This window comes from Teleopsis dalmanni, chromosome 1 (genome assembly GCF_002237135.1).
Source record: "Teleopsis dalmanni isolate 2A chromosome 1, ASM223713v2, whole genome shotgun sequence".
NCBI lineage: Eukaryota > Metazoa > Arthropoda > Insecta > Diptera > Diopsidae > Teleopsis > Teleopsis dalmanni.
In genome coordinates, this window is record NC_051846.1 from 217,497,834 (window position 1) to 217,501,758 (window position 3,925).

General features: G+C 31.8%; 1 protein-coding gene across 1 annotated transcript; it reads right to left on the reverse strand.

The window, feature by feature from the left end:
* Positions 1-493: 493 nt before the first annotated feature.
* Positions 494-3,341, reverse strand: LOC119672115 (NPC intracellular cholesterol transporter 1 homolog 1b-like). The gene is made up of 7 exons (XM_038083081.1): positions 3,235-3,341; positions 2,558-3,172; positions 2,242-2,488; positions 1,873-2,172; positions 1,707-1,816; positions 1,332-1,486; positions 494-1,263 (listed from the first exon to the last, which is right to left on the reverse strand). The coding sequence occupies exons 1-7, from the start codon at positions 3,293-3,295 to the stop codon at positions 514-516; spliced, it is 2,238 nt and encodes a 745-aa protein (XP_037939009.1). The 5' UTR covers positions 3,296-3,341; the 3' UTR covers positions 494-513.
* Between the last annotated feature and the right edge of the window lie 584 nt (positions 3,342-3,925).

Below are 3,925 nucleotides of genomic sequence, written 5' to 3' on the forward strand. Positions count from 1 at the left end.
TAGGCTTTCTAAACATTACCCCATCATGTCATGTGTTAGGCGATCATTATATGGGACCTAATAACTTTGTTTTTACTGTTAATATGCCTAATAATAGTAGTGTCGATATGAATCATACGTCTTGCACATTGCCCTACATGACACGTGTTGATGGGAGAGGTTTTATTGGCTCTTATAGTGTGTTGTGTAGATCTCGAGATATTCGTTTTGTGTTTTATTAGAGTTTCTATGCAATCTTTGTGTAGAAGTTGATGTTCATATATATACGTATATTTTGCAGTATATACAATCAACTTCTATTTTTCTATATAGGTAGTTCCTAAGATTTTAAAATCACCCTCCATACCAATATTCGTAGTTTGTTTTAATTTACTTTTTTGTTTAAGAAAATCAGTTCACAGTTATTTGTACTAAAAAAGAAGCCATTTTATTAATTATACGAGTATAAAATTAAAAATTATATATACATATTGCATATTAAACATATTCTATATCTAACAAAGCTAATTAAACTTAACTAATTTCTTCAAGCTTATTTGAATCTACTTTATTTCGTTTATTTGTAGGTCCAAATAAACTGAGTACAACCGGTAATAATATCAGACCGTGGGCTGCACCAATAAGCACGATGCCTAGGTACATACGGAAGTAAAATACTTGAAATACTTGTGATTTCGAAAATCCTAAAACTGCAATACCAGCAAATTTCGTAAGTGTAATACCAGACAAAACACTACTACCGGTCAATGAGAGCGCTGTACTGGCACGTTCCTGATTGGTACCAATACAATTTTTAAAGGCGCGTATAATGTGTGCTACAAATTCAACACCAATACCAACACACACGACTAAATTGACCAAAGAGACAGCATTTAGTGTTATATTCCAAGCCCACATCATGCCACCCATATTTATAAGTATAATCAACACCATGAATGTAACCATTAAAGATGAAATAATATCAAAACCAGTGATCAAGAACGTCACCAAAAATATTGCTGCCAAAGATATAGATAGTGAAAATAGTGCATCATCCCAAATTGTTAAATATTGTTCATAGAAGATAAAGAATACACAGTATGGGAAAACTGTGGCATCTACATTATTTTTCGAAAGCATGTCATTAATTTCTTCAGCTACTCTATTCGCTTCTCTTAGAGCTGAATAAAATTGTATGGAAGTAGTTGAAGTCGTAGAATATTGCATTAGGTATGTATCCGTTATGGTACTTTCGCCATATTGATCCAAAGTATATATAACCGCCTAGACATGTAAGAATTACACACTATTAAAACAAATATATGTATATAATAATGTATTAATCAACTTACATCAGCATATGAGGCTCTTCCAGCTTTAGCACACTCAGCATCTGGTAAATCAGATAGGAAAAATGGTACGTACTTGCGAAATGTTTCGCTTGAAGGTCTTAGGCCATCCTCTGTGAACTCACGACTGCATGGTTCACAATCATCACTTTTTGAATCTAATAAATGATAATAACATAATTATTTATATTGAGCTGTAGCCATTCGATTGAGAAGTAAGAAAAGGTTAGTTAGGTATATCTCACAATAGAGAAGTAAATTATTTTCAAAATTTGTGTTTACTAAAAATTAAATTAATTAAAATATTTTAATGATTAAATTTGAGTAAGAATGAATTAATTTATTTTTAATTATTCAATCAAATATCGCGTTACTTACTGCTAGGGCAAAATTCACCACTTGTTGCGTTGACTTTACAGCAATCCGATATACTCAACCAATCAATGTAATCATCAATCCACGATGAAGCCGGACGTGCAAGATAAGTGCTTTTAAGAAATAACTATTTAATTAAACTAATTTCTTAAGTTAACTTAATACTTACATATCTGGATAACGTGATTGTGTGTACAACATAACAGACATCGAATTATTGTTGCACTCTACTCCGCCACAAATTAAATTCTGATGATCTCTTTCAGTATAATTCAGTCCTGGCTTAATTACCCAATAGACCGGTGCACCAGTTGCTAGGAGTTCAGACATAAAACGGAAATATTTAACTACATGCGAGTCCTTTGGCATTGACATTTCTTGATCCAAGCCGAGTTCAATAGACGGTACAACCATCAATGATAGACAAGTGATTATAGTGAATATAAGCAACACAATGAATTTAACTGGTCTAACAATATAATAATTATTATAATCGACTTCGAAAATGTGGTAAATATATATTTTACTCTAAGCTTACTTGGACAACAGGAATGGTGTGTAGAAGTTTTTAAATAGTTTTTCTAAAAATCCTACATCATTATCATGTTCAACGTTTTTAGATGTACGAACACAGCAAATAAGATCCAAACGTCCTGATTCGTAACGTCGTTCATCCAATGCCATTAGTGCAACAAAAGCTGTAATTTGGAACAAGAAATCTAAGGAGATAGCAGCAGCAGCATATAAAGCAAATGTTTTAACAGCAGGCATATCCGAAATGGCACCTTTAAAATACAATTATCAATTAAATATTCCACACACATATAATAGAAAATATTATCATTACTCCTTACCTATGGCAAAACATGCAAATTCAGAACCAGCAGTTTGCAAAATAGAGGGTCCAACTAATCCTATAGCTTCACCAATAGCTTCTGCTACAGTTGTATGTTGAGTCCGATCTAATCGATGATAGGTGTGTACCATTATGAAAATATTATCAACACCAACTGCTAATACCAAAAATGGAATTACTTCAATGGCTAACATGGTTGTTGTTACTTTTAAATAACCCCAGAAACCTAAACTGCAAACAACTGATACCAGTACGATAACTATACCACCTATAGCTAATACAATTTTAGATTCACGGAAGAATCTCACACAGCTACGTATTTTTCCCAAAGCTATTGCTACATAAATAAACATAACAACGTAACTGATTACGACTGTTGAAACTTCACCCTCGGAGAGTTCAATGATAGCATCTTGAATGGAACGTTCTGCTGAGAATGCTATTTCAATGGAATTGTTTGTATAATTTTTTAGCAAATCAATAAAGTTTTTCTCCCATTCTAAATTTGGTTCCAGAAGAGCTTCATTATTGTGATTTTTACCCAGAAAAGTTAACGCCAAACCGGTTGCTAATAGATAGTCGGGATCTTCGTTGGGATCAACTTTTGGCATTCCTGAAAAAGTTATTTGTAAATAATAATAATCAAAACTATGTTGTTAGTGTATAAATACTTACCTCCGACTGCAACACTAGGTTCTATAGGGCCGCCATAGAGACCAAAACAATCTTCTAACATTGGTACTCTGAATTCGAATAACAAAAAAATAAATTTAATGTTTTGAATTATATTAATTGTTACGGTAACATTCTTTATATATTATATTATATATTAAAAAAAAGCAATGAACTATATATAAAAATGAATATATAAAATATATAAATAAAATATTACTTTTATAGAACTCTATAGCAAAATTTTAATGTTTAAACTTTTTTGTCCTTTAGCGACTGAGGTGGAGAGGTTATGATTGCCCAGAAGTTTGGAAAAGAGTGGACTGTTTGACCAATATTTTATTTATAAAATTAAAATAAAATAATTCACAAAAAATAACAAATAAATAAAAAACCGAGAAAAACACTCCGGGAGTGCAGGCAGAAGTGAAAACTTGAACTTATGGCGCGTTAGGCACTTTTTTGGGTGAGCATTTTTAGGTGCGCTCGCGACATGAGAAATTGTACATAAAAAATCAAGTTTATCCAAGCAATGTGGGCACTTTTTGAATGGACATGAAGTATAATAATATAGAAACTATATTCGAAGGAAGTGGTTTTATTTAAATGAGTAAATATTAGTAAATAGTAAATACAAAATTTATCAGTTCTCATCCATAATTTCAACAACTCTTACATCATCATTATCAGCATT